Raw genomic sequence first — 14,706 nt, forward strand, 5'->3', positions numbered from 1 at the left:
ACATTCATCACACCTGTCTGACGGGGGCCAACGGTTGCTGCGGTGGGAACTTCTCTATTCACAGGATGTGATGTGCTATATGTCGACAGAATAGAGAACCGGTGAACTCTGCGCCAGTGAACTTCGCACACCGGTAGGGTGGGGGCTCTTTAGTTTGGAGAAGGAGGCCTCGCTGAGAGAGGCTGGCTGTGATTCTTGGTCAGATAACCCTAGAGCTTGCTGTTCAGTAAAGATGGGTGCAGAACTTTGGTCAACTTAATAAAAGGCCAACAGATCAGGCTGGCAGGGCCTACGTAGGGGTTCATACTGGCTGAGTGACAAGGATGGCCCAGGGCATTTGTTATATAGTAAAACAGGACCCTCCGGTCAATTTAACATGGCCTACAAATTAGGCTGGCAGGGCAAGGACAAGGGATCTCATACCTCAGGTGTGGACAGAACGGGCCTGGGTTACCCTATGATAAAAAATAGACCCTCTCTCACAATGCTTTGGAAATAAAGTGCATATACTTTGAATAGGCGTTTGCTTTTTAGTAAAATGACCAGTACATTACTTTCAGATTACTCTTCTTACACAGTGTAGTGTACCTGGATACCACACTGGGACAATTCCTGTAAACAGGTAAGTAAAAACTTTTTCATAGAAAGACAGTCAATGTTATCCTATGGAGGAAAATAGTGTTATTGGTTCAAAGGTAAGTACTTTGTGGGAGTTGGTATTCTGGGATTAGACTCGGGGTCCCCCAGTGTCAAGGATGCACTCTTGTCACACCCTCAGCGGCACTAGGGCAGCTGGGTGCAGAGTGCTGAGGCCCAATGTTATCCAATAGGGGATGGGTGGCCTCCGGTTGGTGGCTGCTGACGAGCAGGCCACTGGGTGGTGGGAGCAAATCACCTGGACTTAATCTCAGATCAAATGGGGGTTTAGGCCAGCACAAAAGATGCACCCTCAGCGGCACTGGGGCGGTCGAGTGCAGAGTGCTGTTTTGGCATCGGGTGCCCAGTAGCTTTCCATGGGGAGTGTCCGGTTTGCAAAGGCACTGCAGGCTCGGGAACAAAGGTTTTCTGAGTGTGACCACCACTTGGAGAGGTAAGTTCGGATCTTGGAGGTTGGTTAGAAACCATCGGTTGGGCTACACAGGGCCGTGGGGCGTCGCGTGCAGGGGTGCCTTTTAGGGTCGGATCTTCTTACCAGCTCTTGGTCGCCGTTGGGGGGACCTTCCTGTTTGAGGCTGCAGGCGTTGAGGTAGGTCAGGGGTTGCCAGATCTTGGGTAAAGATTGTCAGGGAGACCTCCTCTTGGTGTTGGGCCACTCGAACCCGGGCCGTGAGCTTTGGGTGCAGAGTGGTGCAAACTGGCGGATTCTTGCAGAGCTGGAGTCTGTTGCTTGAACATATACGTTGTTCATAGGAGACAGAGTCTTTGTGATTGAATGCAGGGAGGTCCTCCGGTTTTCTCGAGAGTGCTGGCTGCAGGACACACTGGGATTTCCTAGGAGCAGGTTTGTGGTGGGGACAGGCCCCTAGGGCTGGGGCAAAGTCAGTGGACGGCTTCCTCTTGTTAGCTTCGGCACGCCGTTCGGTCCTTCTTCTTCTTTTCTTCTTGTAGTTTCTTGTTTGAGTTCTTGATTCAGGGCTTCTCCCTAAATACTGTATTTAGGGGGTGTTTTAAGGGGCTCTAGGTCATTAGCCAGTGGGCTACTGACCTTAGGGTGACTACACTCTTAGTGTGCTCACCCCACATGGGGGAGTGAACACAATCCCTAAGCCTGATTGGGGAGTGCCTGCCATCTTCCAGATGGCAGGCACTGAAGAGTGGCCTCTTTTTCCAAGGTCCTGAAGAAAGACCCCCCCAACCCGTTTGGGCGAATACACAGGGCTGAAACATGTCGCTCTAATCTTGGACACTTCTCAGTGTGTTTACACTAGTAACCCGTCCCTTTGCGCACAACACTGTTTTTATTCCCCTCGATTCAGACTCATTAAAAACAAGATCTAGGATATAAGAGGATATCTCCCCCTTTTTTAACACACTTCCACAAGAGCACTTCACATTCACTAATATCTGAAGACTACTGCAATAACCTGTGTTTTCCCTCCTGGTGGAGGATAGCATACGAAAAAGAAGCCCCATGATGATGCTGTCACGTTTTTAACTTGGCGGAGAACCAAGATATACCGCCACATGGCTTGTTAACGTGAATGAAGGTTTTTTAACAATAAGTCAACCTCAACGTTGCTAACCCTGGTTAATCAGGTCAAGTGATCCATTCCCTATTGATATCTCGTAAGAATGGACTTAGACACTGTAGGGGTACAAGGCTCATGCATCTGTACCCTCACCAGTGGTATAGTGAACCCGGAACGTGTTGTCAGGGCTGTAGGAGTTACTGCAGCCCCCCAGGAGTAATGCTTTATAAAACTGACCATATGTTTGGGAGGTCAAGAAATCCATGACCCTTGAGGATTTTTTCTCGTTTTTATTTTGATTTTATTTAAAGCACTCCTAAGACTGGAGCTGGGAGTGAAGCACCCTTCGGGGGCTAGTTATATGGCTGCATTTTATGTGGTCTAAAGGTGTCTAATGATGGTATTTGTATCACTTGATGTGTGTTCACTATACACTCAAATTCCGCAGGATGATGCCCTAGCAGTCCTTGCACATTTTTTGAACCAAAGACCCAGACCCTTCAGGGTTCCTACTGAATTCATAGTTTCTTTGGCAAGTTTTGCCCTTAAAAAGAATTTCTTTTCATTTGGCAGTGAATTCTTTTATCAGACCAAAGGTGTGGCTATGGGTTGTCCTTTTGCGCCTGAACTGGCAGTACTCTACATGTCTATGTATGAGGAAAAATACATCTACAATGACAACCCTTTCAAACATTGGATAACCACTTGGTTACGATTTATAGATGATGTCTTTATGACATGGTCCGGTGATTCCATCCAGTTGACTCAATTTTTTGAATGGCTCAATCAACGTTCTCCAGATATAAAATTCAGTATCCATTCTTCCAAAACTAGGATCTCGTTCCTTGATGTGGAAGTGTTTCCCACGGAAGGACACCTAGTAACCTCCTTGTACACAAAACCGACGGATAGGAATAAGGCCTTGCTATTCTCGAGCAACCATCCGAGAAGCCTCAAAGAAAATCTTCCGTACGGCCAATTCCTTAGAATAAGAAGGAACTGTTTTTTCAAGGAGGATTACAACTTTCATGCCAAGAATCTCATTGACAAACTTAGAGATAGGGGTTACCCTAAAAAACTCGTTAAATCTGCAATGAAGAGAGCATGGTGGACCCCAAGGGAAACACTCCTTACAAAGAAAGAAAAATGGCCTACGACACGCCAAGTCTTCGTCACCACTTTCTGCCCCAATTCAAATCTTTTGAAAAAAGCGATCCATCAAAATTGGCACCTCATCCAAAACCTTGATCTGTCGCTAGAAAATTCTCCGATGTTCACGTTCAAGAGAGAAAGGAATGTGGCTAACCACATTGTAAGGGCAACACAAAAAATTACAACTAGACCTTCACTCAGAGAAATGTTGGGGCTGGCACCCATAAAAGGACACCATAAGTGTGGGACATGTTCATGTTGTGATCAAACGGAAGAGGGATCATTGTTTTCACACAAAGCGATCTTTTGGAAACATGAATCTTTCTCGAATTGTAAAACCAGATATGTTATCTATGGAATTAAATGCCCCTGTGCCTTGTTGTACATAGGAAAAACTAATCAAGAGATTAGACACAGAATAATGCAACACAAGTCCCGGATAAGAAAAAAAGTTGAAACCGCACCCCTTGTCAATCACTGGATAAGAATGGCCCATGGCGACCAAGATCTCCGTTGGACAGTAATTTCCAAAATTGAGCGTGACCCAAGAGGTGGTGATATGGATGTCAGACTTGCTCAACGTGAAGCGATGCTAATCGTCAAGTTTGACACTGCAATCGCGGGGCTAAATGAACTCTCGGAAATTTTCAGACTATAGTCATTGGTGGACCGACTGGTTTTGTTTCAGGATATCCACAGTGAGGCTCCATTATCATCTAAATGAACAAGGACATGCAGGTCTTTCCATTGTACAGTACTTTCTAAAGGTTACAAGCCCTAGCAGCCAATTAATTCGACTACCTTATGAAACCACCCCAATTTCCCTTAGCAGTCATACAATACGTTTATCACCCAAATAATGCCTCCTTCCAGGCACTTTTTTAGTGAGTTGAAGCCACGAGCTTCTTACATATTTTCCTTTAAGCAACCCATCACATGGACTACATTTCCCAGCGTGCCTCCACGGGGTTGATTTGCCGTCTTATACGGCCAACAGGAAGAGTGCACTCTGATACTTCCTGTTTCCGTCGGACTTCTCAGACGCCGGATACCAGCTGCGAATTAGGTGATTACACCGTCCTTTTGTTCTCTGGAACACCTTTCCTCACTGATCGAAGGATGTGAAGATTTTTTCAACTAATGCGGACTTCTTCTTGATTATAGCTTCGCCGCTCGTGACTCGAGACAGAAGACGCTGTCTGTCCTTCTGGCACAGTTTCGTGGATTTCTTAAAACCACCCCTTCTGGAAAAATAAGGTATGTCTTTGAACTGCACAAACATAACTTTCATTGTTTGCGCTTCTGCTAAAGGTTATGCTCTCCACTGGCCTGGTAACCATGAGTTATCTTGCTTTGTTTTATGTACAGCACGGGCCGGTTTTCACTTCGTAATCTCTTCCGTGAGGATTCCTTGCCACCTGAGTTCATTGATTCTTTCCCTCCGGGCTCTATTCAGTTACGAGGTATTTACCTGCCTCTCTGTTTTAAACCTCTTTTTCATTTGTCAGTTCTAGTATCATAGACTAACACCAGCCCCCTTGTTTCTCTTCCAGGGTCTTCTGCCCCCACGTTTCCATCTAAGCATTTTCCCCGCCTCTGGGTAAGTCCAGCATTTGACGAGACTTGTAGGGCGAGCAGCACTCCTTTTTCAAGTAATTCACTTACTTTTCCCCTTTCTTTTCCTCTTTGCAGTACTACGGTCCTGACGAGAACCCCACCTTTAACTCAACGGGGTTCGAAACGCGTAGACCTTCTCTCTTTTTGTTGTATTCTCCAGTCTGTTGTCTATCAAGTCCGCTTTTGGTGTTCTGATTTATTGGAAATCCAGATTTTTGTCCAATTCAAAAAGTGTTTTCTTGTATATGTTCACCTTCTTTGAGCAGGTTTCATCTTAAGTTGATAAAGACGGAGATACCTTTGGCAATCAATACCAAAGGTTCATCTAATCAAAATGAGTGTATGAATGGTGTGTGTGTATGAGGGTTGGTGTAAGAGTGTTGGTAAGAGTTTTATTGTTTCTAGCTACAGGCTAGTAGAATTCTAACATTGTATATGTCAATTGTTGTTGTCAATTTTTGTTTTCTTTTCCCTTGGTTGTACTTACGTTTTTATTACGCATGTGTGTCCAGATTATATTTTGGTGTTTAATTCATCAATTGTGTTATAAACATATTTCAGTGATTAAATACTATTAATTAGTATGTCCGTAGTCGTTGCATTTCCTTCTACGGCTTTCAAAGGTTAAATCATCTGTCAGCATTTGCATTTTCTTTAGTTCTAAAGGTATTTGTAGTGCAGCATTCTCTAAGGGCCGAATCGATAGTTGCAATTTATGTGATCAGAAAGTGGCACCTTTCAGGGATTGGTTTAATGATTGCATCTTTACAGCTTGAAACTATATAAAAAACATGCAGACATTCATTTTAAAAAGCTTTAGTGAGATAATGCAGACAGTGATCACTGATCAACGTGAATATGCTTTTTTAATATTAATAAGTGCATTTGCACATGATTATTATTGATTTTTGCATTTAAAACTAATGATTGGTGTTTTGAACATGTGGTTTGTTGATCTTGAACCTTTAACCAAGCCAATAGACTTACCTTAAATATTTGTATGACCCTTTAGGAGGTCAAAGTTAATTACACAATTCCATCTATTATATTTTCCACCTGTCTAAAATACATAGTTAAAAATTAATGCGTAGTATTTAGTGTGTGTGCAATGAATGTACTTTTCCTTTTTGTAATGAACAAGCACTAACGGAACAATCCTTTATTGAATGTTTTTACAGCGTGCCAGTAAACGGTGATTAGTAACTCACACCACCACCCCTGAGTAGACATTGCACTGCTCTGCTTCGCTGCACATAGAGAGTCAAGCGCTACAATGGGGTTCTTGGTTCCCAGAAAGGGGAATTTGTGGACATATTACTTGTGCGGGCCTCACATCCGGCACAACTAATATCCCAATTTCCTACAGCCTTCCTTTGAAGTGCATACACAATTTATTGCCCAAGAGCTGCATGACGGGGTCCATACAGACCGTTCCCTGTAGATTTCCCTTGATCCTAGGCAGTACAGGAAACACAGGTCTCCATTCAGCACAGGGAAAGCAGACGGGGTGTGTTCCACAAAACCCCAATGATTTTACTTAGAAGAAATTCATTCTGGGAACGCAAGCTTTCCTGTCAGAGGCAAAGCAATTTAAGGAACACCCAAGAAAGATGAGCTAGCATTTTGTGTGTTTTAATCAGAAACTTCTCTAGAGTGTGCGCACACATATTCTAATCGATGTTACAGGAATGGCGTCAAACACAAATTGTTTTAATTACGTTCAAAGCACGATATCAGAACTCTGGAGACAAGATATACTGTTGCACAGTAAATAGCAGAAATGCCGAAAATAACAGATGCAAACAAGCTGAATAGTGCACAATAAAATAAAAAAAACTCAATACAATTGAGAGGACCTACTTGATAAAGGAGCTAACATTACTGTTGACTGATCAAATGCCTTTATAGAAGAAGGTTAACCTGGGATGAAGCCAAAGCAAAAATCTCTATACTTCTTTTAATATTTAATTTTTTGATTACATGAGGTTATCTATAGTAAAGATGTGCCCAGCTAGACCTAAAACAGGAGCAATGGAGAAGCGCAGAAGCAAGCTCTGATTTGGTATTCCAGAGCTCTGTTCCTAATGGGAGCCTGGGGGGCAGCCGAGCACCGCGAGGTCTGCCGCCCGGGCAGGTTGGGAGGGGGGAGAGGGGGGCGTGGCCGAACGGCCATTTTGTAAATAATTGGGCTACATTTGAAGGATAGCCCAAATGTAGCCCAAATCCAGGGGTAGTAGCCCAAGGGGTATATATACAAAACGCGCGATTCCCAGCCACCATTTTAGGCTTGGTGACCTGGTGGCTGGGTGCGCTAGTTAAAGTTTTTCTGGTGTATTATTAGGCGTGAGTAAGGAGTTTGACACGTACCTGGCGGCATGTCTTGCGGCGACTATCGCGTCCTGGAGGCTATTCGGTTGTTGAGCGAGGCGGGGAGGATGGACTTGCTGGTGCAGGAGGCCAATTGGACGAAGCGCCCGGCGAGGCGCGCGTCCGCGGGGGTGGCGGCCGCCGTCGCGGCTTGTTCGCCACCCGGGAGTCCGTTGAGGAGAGCGGTGAGTGACAGGGGCAGCGCATATGTCAGGAGCGCTGCCCCGGGGTCAGCGTGTGTGGAGGAGGGGAGCGAGACGGGACTGGAGTTGGGGAGGGGGCGGGGACGAGCGACGCGACGGGGGAAGGCTCCGGCCGCCTACCAGGCGAGGCCTAGATCGTACGCGGGCCGCTCCGGAAGCCGGGGAGCGTCCGTTTCCAGGGCGACGGCGAGAGGCTGCTCGGCGGAGGGCCTGACGATGACGCGGGGAGGATCGCGGAGCGCGCGGGGGCGGGGAGAACACGTGGAGGAGGACGAGGAGCTGGGGGAAGGTCCCGGGGGGAGCGCGCAGTGCGGGGGGATATCGGGGGCCGGGTCAGCGCGGAGGCGCGCGGCCCCCTGGTCGGAAGGCTCGGTATTGGGGAGTGTGGGGGGGCGGGGGGGGGCAGGCGGCTCGGGCACGGATCGACCGGTCAGCCAGACGGTGGGGGGTCAGGGGAGGGGGGGGAGCGCGGCTTTCAGTGGGGTGGCGATCGCGCTGGGCCATGTGGCGGCTGGGGGGGAAACGGGGAGGGGCGGGGGGGGGTTTGACGCGAGCACCTGGGAGAGGGGCAGGGGCGCGGGGGGGCGCACTGTCAGAGAGTGGGAGCAGGTAGGGGGGGCCCTGGAGGGGGAAGCAGCAGGGGGAGAATCCCCAGTGCTATTCGAGTCGGAGGGCAGTGAGAGGGACTGGGGAGGCCTGGATATCTTTGAGTCCTGGGCAGAGGGGTTGGCGGGGGTTGGGGGCGTCAGAGCGGGGGAGACGGCAGGGAGGGGGGAGGGGTGTGGGGGGGGTGGCGCGGTCGGAGGGGAGTCGAGCGGGCACGGGGTGAGATGGAGTGGACAGGGGGAGTGGAGCGACGGGGACGAGGGTGAGGGGGAGGACGACGACGGGGCGGATTTGAGCGCGGTGGGTAAGGCGTGGGTCGCGGAGTCGTCGGGGGCTGGCAAGCGGGGATGGGATGGCAGGAGGAAGGTAGGTAGGCCCAGCACACCAGACCATTCCTTTCCTTTGCAGGTAGCGGAGAGGCAGCGGGAACAGCGCGGGGTACCGGACTTGGCAGGGCTGGGAGCGGCCTGGCGACGCCAAGGAGAAGGGAGGGTGGAGCCTCGGGCGGCGTGCCCAGTACCGGCGAGGGATCCCGACGCGGCTGGCACAAGTAGGCCCGAGACGGGCTCGCCGGCCCCAACACCCACGGGGTTACTGCGCCCCGGGGGGCAGCGACGGAGGAGCACCGAAAGGAATGTTGTTTGTTTTCCTAAGCAGCAGGTGGCAGGTCCAGCGGGGAACGCTGGGGGTGCAGGACAGGAGGAATTGGACTATGAGGAGGAGAGTATGGAGGAAGGGGAGTTGCGTGAGGTGGGAGACGGTAGGGACGGGGGGCCGAGTAATGTTGTGACTAGTTTCTTACAGGTGTCACGACGCCAGGCGCAGCCCACGGGTCGGACATCACGGTGGGAAAGCAGCTCGGCTCCCAGGACTGGACGTCGGGATGAGCGACGGACGGAGACACTGGCGCCAGGTAATGCACATTTGCTCGGGCGGCCAAGGATGGTGTCGAGAGGAGTGGGGGGGGCGGGGGTGGAGGGGGGGGTTGGGGAACGACTGCGCAAAGGCGCGTATGTGGTTGATGTGGCTGTGGGCACGGACGGAGTAGGGCAGGGTGACAGCGGGCAGACCAAGAAGGAGGGGACAAGCGAGAAGGGGACAGGGGACGCAAAGGCAGAGGAGGCAAAACTGGAAAGTAAGGAATTGAAGGTAAAACGGTTACCATATATGGGAGTGACCAAGCCCTTGGGGGCGCACTTGATGTTGACAACGAAGGAACGGATTTGGAAAGGGGAATATGTGGAGATACTTAAACTCCTGCACAGAGAGGTCCGGGCGAAGGAGGGATCTAAGGAAGAGGAATTTGAGCTCGCAAAAAGGCCTAAGGTGCCGCTGACAATAGAAAACTGGACAGCGGCTTTTCTGATATATGCCAGCGTGTATTGCGAGAAGTTTCCGGAGAGGTCAGTGGCCATGTTTAAATACATGGACGTAATTAGGAAGGCACAGATTACAGGGGGCGGATATGCCTGGGCTCAGTATGATGAGGAATTCCGGGCGCGCATGGCATGGGATGCGGAGGCAAAATGGGGAGAGTTGGATACGGATCTCTGGCAGCATACCATGGGCCTGGCGGGGTCGGGAAAGACTATATTTACAGCCAGCGGGCTGCCGCTCGTGTACCAGCCCTTTCGAGGGGGTCCCACCCGCGGGGGGGTGGGGGGAGCTGGCAGAGGGACGACAGGAGATAAAGGGGCTTGCTGGGACTTTAACAAAGGACTATGCACGAGAGAATATTGTAAGTTTAGGCACGAATGCTCGAGCTGCGGCAAGCGCCATCCGCTGGTCAAGTGTTGGGGGACGCAAGGTCCGGGCCAGAGCGGGCAGCATTGGCAGGCGGGAGCCCCTAAGGCTGGAGCTCAGCAGCAGTCACAGCAGGGAGGAGGAGGGAGGGGGGCGAAGGGGGCTGGGGCGAAGGGCTCGTACTCCGGTTAGGGTAGAGCAGCTGGTGGGGGCGCTGGGGGCCTATCCGGACAGGGCGGCGGCGGAAACACTGAGATTGGGGTTTCAAGAGGGGTTCAGATTGGGGTACGAGGGGCCGAGGGTTCGGAGATGGGCAGATAATTTGCGATCAGCGAGGGAGCATCCGCAAGTAGTACAGGCAAAACTAGACAAGGAGGTACGGGAAGGCCGCATGGCGGGACCATTTTGCGAGTGGCCTCTGCCCAATTTGATTGTGTCACCCATTGGGGTGGTGCCTAAAAAGGAGGTGGGACAGTTTCGCCTCATTCAGCATTTGTCATGGCCAGAAGGTGGGTCGGTCAATGATTTTATTGCGGACAGCGCGGCCACTGTGTCATATTCATCGGTTGACGTGGCCATGGCACTGGTGGTGTCCGCGGGCGCAGCGGCACAGATGGCAAAGTGCGACATCAAGTCAGCTTTCCGGTTGCTGCCAGTGCATCCAGATGACTGGGATCTGTTAGGCATACAATTCGGCGGTCACTGGTATGTGGACAAGGCATTGCCGATGGGCTGCTCCATGTCCTGCGCACTCTTTGAATGCTTCAGCACGTTCCTACAATGGTTGTTTACGGAACGAACGGGTCACCAAGGTGTCACACATTATTTGGATGACTTTTTCTTTGTCGGCACCTCAGACTCCGCGGACTGCCAGCAGGGTCTGGACAGCTTCCATGAGATCATGGGGGACATGGGCGTGCCGCTGGCCCCGGAAAAAACGCAGGGCCCCAGTACGGCACTGGCATTCCTTGGTATTGAATTGGATTCGGTACGTATGGAGGCGCGCCTCCCGGAGGAAAAGAAACGGAACATGTTGAGTTTGCTGACCGAGGTGTTGGCACGACAGAAGGTGACGGTCAGGGACATACAGGTGTTGCTGGGACATCTCAATTTTGCTTGTAGGGTGGTCAGAGTAGGGCGGACTTTCTGCAGGCGACTGGGGCGCGCACTGGAGGGGCAGAGGCCTCCGCACCATCATGTGAGGTTGTCAGCAGGGGTGAGAGAGGACTTGCGCATGTGGCAGTTTTTCCTGCACCAGTTCAATGGGGTGCCTTTGATGAGGGAGGTGGACATGGTATGGGACGTACAGATTTTCTCGGATGCAGCGGGAAGCAAGGGATTTGGTCTGTATTGGCAGGGGAGATGGTGTGCGGAGCCCTGGCCCGAGGACTGGTTAGAGGGCGGCAGGAGCATCGCGTTTTTGGAATTCTTTCCCTTAGTGGTGGCAGTCACACTGTGGGGGGTTTTGTTAGCCCACAAAAAAGTCACGTTCAGGATCGACAACATGGCAGTGGTACAGGTGGTGAACAGGCAGTCGGCGAGGGATGCGCAGGTGCTTAAGCTGTTGCGGGTTTTTGTGCTGGGTTGTTTGAGGCATGATATTGCGTTTCGCGCGGTGCATGTGCCAGGAGTGGACAATGACATTGCGGATGCCTTGTCTCGTTCACAGTGGGGGAGATTCCGTGGGCTCGCCAAGGACGCGGACGGGAACCCGACCAGGATGCCAAGCCAACTCTGGGAAGTAGGCAATACCGGATGCTACAATTGGTTCTAGGTTCTTTGGCGCGGTCAACGAAAATAGCATACAGGGCGGCATGGGAGGAGTTTGTTCACTCAGGGGCGAGATGGCGGGCTTATGAGGCGGAGAGACGGGAGGACGTGGTGCAATTTATTCTGGATTTGGTGGAGAGGGGTTTGACAAGGGTGACGATAGTGGGCAAGTTGGCGGGGGTTGCGTTCATCGGCAAACTGTTGTGGGGTTATGCGCCATCCGCGGGGGAGCTGGGGACGCGGATTTTGGAAGGCTGGGCGCGGGAATGTGGGAGAGTGGCCAAAGTGCGGAGGCCTCTGTCATGGGAACTCTTAGGTAGGGTGATGGGGGTTCTGCCAGCGGTGTGCTGGGACGGTAGGGAGGCCTTGCTGTTCGCCACACTCATGTCTTGGATGTTTTTTGGGGCGTTTCGGGTATCAGAGCTGCTGGGGTCGAAAGCGGACCGGGGTTTGACCTGGGAGGAAGTATCATTTGGGGATCGGGTGGTGAGCATTTGGCTGCGAAAGGCAAAGACTGACCAGAAGAGTCGAGGGAAGTGGGTTACGTTGAGGAAAGGGCGATCCACGGGGGTGTGTCCGTTCCGCTGGGGTATGCGGTGGAGGGCGTGCGCTGGGGGTCTGGGGGGACTGGTCTTCTCCCATCAGCAGGGGCGAGGCGTTAAAGCTTCACAATTGCTGGCAGTACTGAGGAAAGCACTTAGGACGCTGGGGGTCGAGGAAAAGGGTTTTGGCACGCACTCGTTTCGCATCGGGGCAGCGTCGGAGGCGCATGCGAGGGGCTGGGACAGGGGCGAAATCATGAAGTTGGGAAGATGGTCTTCAAATTGCTACCAGCGTTATGTGCGCAGCGAGCCGGGGGGTGGGGGGCCACTGTAAAACAGGCAAAAGAGGGACTTTACACAGGACAGTGAAATTTTTCAGAGGTTGTGGTTAGGTTTTCATTCTTGTTTTTCTTTTCAGGTTCGGTTATGGGACCCCTGGCCCGAGCAATGTCTATCTGGATTGTGGGGCATTCGTTCGTGAGGAGGGCCCAATTGCAGGCGCAGGAGAGTTACTTTGGGGAACAGTTGGGTTTTAATAAAGACGTTTTCTCTGTGGGGTGGAGGGGTAGGGGGGGGATGCGTTGGAAGGAACTGGTGCCCGTGTTGAATGGGATCTTAAGGGCGGGTCGGTGCCCAGATGTATTGGTTCTTCATTTGGGGGAGAACGACATGGTAAGGGAGACTGGTTTGGCCCTAATGCGGGCGATGAAGAAGGATCTGGCTTTGATCAAAGAGAGCTGGGCGGGTTGTTCGATTGTGTGGACGGAGTTTGTCCCCCGGAGGAGTTGGAGGGGGGCGGTGAACCCAGGTGCGGTAGATAAGGCGCGACGGAAACTTAATACGGAGATGGTGAGGTTTTGTCGGCATTTGGGGATTGACCGCGTGGCACACGGGGACATTCGATACGATGCGCGGGAGATGTTCAGGGATGACGGGGTGCACTTGTCCAGGATGGGAATGGATCTGTATCTTTTGGAGTTGAGAGAAGTGTTGGCGCGTCTGTTGGGAGTTTATAGGCGTTAGGTCATGCGGGGTCGCGGGGCGTGGGGGGGCAGAAAAAGGGGAGGAAGAGGCGCAGTCGCCGACACTTCCCCCCTTTTCCTGGGTGGCGGGGTGGTTGACAGTTGGCCGGGATTGGCTAGAGTTTGTTGTTAGAGGTTTGGTAATGTGGGTCCAGGGACAGGTAAAGGGTAGACAGGTTGGATAAGTTTAGATTAGAGGTTGGTTAGTTACAGTTGCACTAAAGGCAGGTAGGGGTTACGGTCAGGGGAGTTTGGGAGTTGGGAAAGGTTACATGGTGTAGGATTGGGTTATATGTTGGTTATGGAATGTTATGTTGTATTTTGGGGGATGGGGGAAATGATGTGGGGATCGTAGGGGTGGGGGGAAAACACAAGGGGTCAGGAGGTTATTGTATAGCGAGGCGTTAGTTTTGTAAGGCAGTGGCCAAGGAGTTAAATTGTGATATGCACCTGTTTCAATAAAGCGGCCTTTTTCACACACAATAAAGGAGTTTGGTGTCGGCTTGGCCCCCTCTCCCCCCTTAATCTCCCAATGGGAGCCTGGGGGGCAGCCGAGCACCGCGAGGTCTGCCGCCCGGGCAGGTTGGGAGGGGGGAGAGGGGGGCGTGGCCGAACGGCCATTTTGTAAATAATTGGGCTACATTTGAAGGATAGCCCAAATGTAGCCCAAATCCAGGGGTAGTAGCCCAAGGGGTATATATACAAAACGCGCGATTCCCAGCCACCATTTTAGGCTTGGTGACCTGGTGGCTGGGTGCGCTAGTTAAAGTTTTTCCCCACCCACCCTCCCTATGGTTAGAGGGGTTTTAGGGGGACTGTTTCAAGGGGTTTTGGGTCTGCACTTTTGCGGGTTTTGGGGGCAGCATTTGTTGGAACAGGTACATAGGGGCTGTTGGATGTATTGTCGCTTGGAGCAGGTGCAAGCGGGGTGGTTGACAGTTGGCCGGGATTGGCTAGAGTTTGTTGTTAGAGGTTTGGTAATGTGGGTCCAGGGACAGGTAAAGGGTAGACAGGTTGGATAAGTTTAGATTAGAGGTTGGTTAGTTACAGTTGCACTAAAGGCAGGTAGGGGTTACGGTCAGGGGAGTTTGGGAGTTGGGAAAGGTTACATGGTGTAGGATTGGGTTATATGTTGGTTATGGAATGTTATGTTGTATTTTGGGGGATGGGGGAAATGATGTGGGGATCGTAGGGGTGGGGGGAAAACACAAGGGGTCAGGAGGTTATTGTATAGCGAGGCGTTAGTTTTGTAAGGCAGTGGCCAAGGAGTTAAATTGTGATATGCACCTGTTTCAATAAAGCGGCCTTTTTCACACACAATAAAGGAGTTTGGTGTCGGCTTGGCCCCCTCTCCCCCCTTAATCTCCCAATCTCGTCTCGATTCCTCAATCCAGGCCGGTGACGCCGGTGTCAGATGATTAAGAGCACACATCGGGTGCTTAATTAAAACTGATCCGAACTGCTTAGCAAGTCACAAGGCACGGCAGATCAGAGT

General features: G+C 51.4%; 1 protein-coding gene and 1 long non-coding RNA gene across 3 annotated transcripts; both read left to right on the top strand.

The window, feature by feature from the left end:
- Positions 1-4,343: 4,343 nt before the first annotated feature.
- Positions 4,344-5,541, top strand: LOC146859729 (uncharacterized). The gene is made up of 5 exons (XR_014978709.1): positions 4,344-4,407; positions 4,506-4,598; positions 4,710-4,804; positions 4,895-4,941; positions 5,034-5,541. It is a non-coding gene; the product is annotated as an uncharacterized LOC146859729 (long non-coding RNA).
- A 2,846-nt stretch (positions 5,542-8,387) lies between these two features.
- Positions 8,388-13,479, top strand: LOC146859730 (uncharacterized). 2 transcript variants are annotated; one of them, XR_014978710.1, is made up of 2 exons: positions 8,388-9,047; positions 12,608-13,479. XR_014978710.1 is itself a non-coding variant. In XM_085643469.1 (2 exons), exons 1-2 carry the CDS (start codon positions 8,861-8,863, stop codon positions 12,521-12,523), a joined length of 1,164 nt encoding a protein of 387 aa, XP_085499595.1. In that variant the 5' UTR covers positions 8,388-8,860; the 3' UTR covers positions 12,524-12,599. The 2 variants fall into 2 exon arrangements, 1 of the variants encoding a protein (XP_085499595.1); XM_085643469.1 differs by lacking the exon at positions 12,608-13,479 and adding an exon at positions 11,547-12,599.
- Positions 13,480-14,706: the final 1,227 nt, after the last annotated feature.

The sequence above is a fragment of the Triturus cristatus genome, chromosome 3_1 (genome assembly GCF_964204655.1).
Source record: "Triturus cristatus chromosome 3_1, aTriCri1.1, whole genome shotgun sequence".
Classification (NCBI taxonomy): domain Eukaryota; kingdom Metazoa; phylum Chordata; class Amphibia; order Caudata; family Salamandridae; genus Triturus; species Triturus cristatus.